At 52.9% G+C, this 854-nt stretch overlaps 1 protein-coding gene across 1 annotated transcript in view; it reads right to left on the reverse strand.

The window, feature by feature from the left end:
* Positions 1-728, reverse strand: part of LOC108668587 — a gene marked incomplete at its 5' end in the record, with an annotated part of 38,289 nt that extends 37,561 nt beyond the window's left edge. The window contains 2 exons of the mRNA XM_047884886.1: positions 28-122; positions 519-728. Of these exons, the coding sequence (XP_047740842.1) occupies positions 28-122; positions 519-728 (305 nt within the window). The remainder of the gene's footprint in view (positions 1-27; positions 123-518) is intronic.
* Between the last annotated feature and the right edge of the window lie 126 nt (positions 729-854).

Below are 854 nucleotides of genomic sequence, written 5' to 3' on the forward strand. Positions count from 1 at the left end.
AGATGTGTATAAGAGACGGAGGTACACGTGCAGGAGGTACACGTGCAGGAGGTACACGTGCAGGAGGTACACGTGCAGGAGGTACACGTGCAGGAGGTACACGTGCTGTCTCTTATACACATCTAGATGTGTATAAGAGACAGCGTCAACATCGCGGCAACAACGTCAACATCGCAGGCAACAACGTCAACATCGCAGGCAACAACGTCAACATCGCGGCAACAACGTCAACATTGACGTCGAAACATCAACGTAATTTCAACGTCAATTAACTCAATTTCATTACGTAATTTGCAGGTTGGCTCGTACGACTTAAACCTTCATTTCAACTAATCCTGCAACCTGACATTCACCACACAGTTTAATTAATTATTTAAGTTAATTGATTCACATCCACATTCATGCACCTCATAGCCATCATACCTGAATTCACTGCCACATTCACTCCTACATTAACGGCCACATTCACAGCCACATTCACCCCCACATTCATGCACCCCATAGTCATCATAACTGACATTCAATCCGACATTCACCACCACATTCCCCCCCCCCCCACTGTTGTGACCTGCTGAAGGCGGAGTCGGAGCTCCTGTCAGCGCTGGAGCGCCAGGACTCCCTCTTGTGGTGGGGGCCTCCCTTGCCCCCCCGCCCCTCTCGCTGCCCCGGGGGCGCCGCCCTCTCCACGGGGCGGTAGAAGTTCAGGCACACGCCGTAGCGCCCCTTGCCTGCAACACACGCAAGTGTTTTTGACCTCCATGACCCTCGTGACCTCCATGACCCTCGTGACCTCCATGGCCCCGTGACCTCCATGACCCTCGTGACCTCCATAACCCTCGTGACCTCCATGACCC

This window comes from Hyalella azteca, unplaced genomic scaffold (genome assembly GCF_000764305.2).
Source record: "Hyalella azteca isolate HAZT.00-mixed unplaced genomic scaffold, Hazt_2.0.2 contig16409, whole genome shotgun sequence".
Classification (NCBI taxonomy): Eukaryota; Metazoa; Arthropoda; class Malacostraca; order Amphipoda; family Hyalellidae; genus Hyalella; species Hyalella azteca.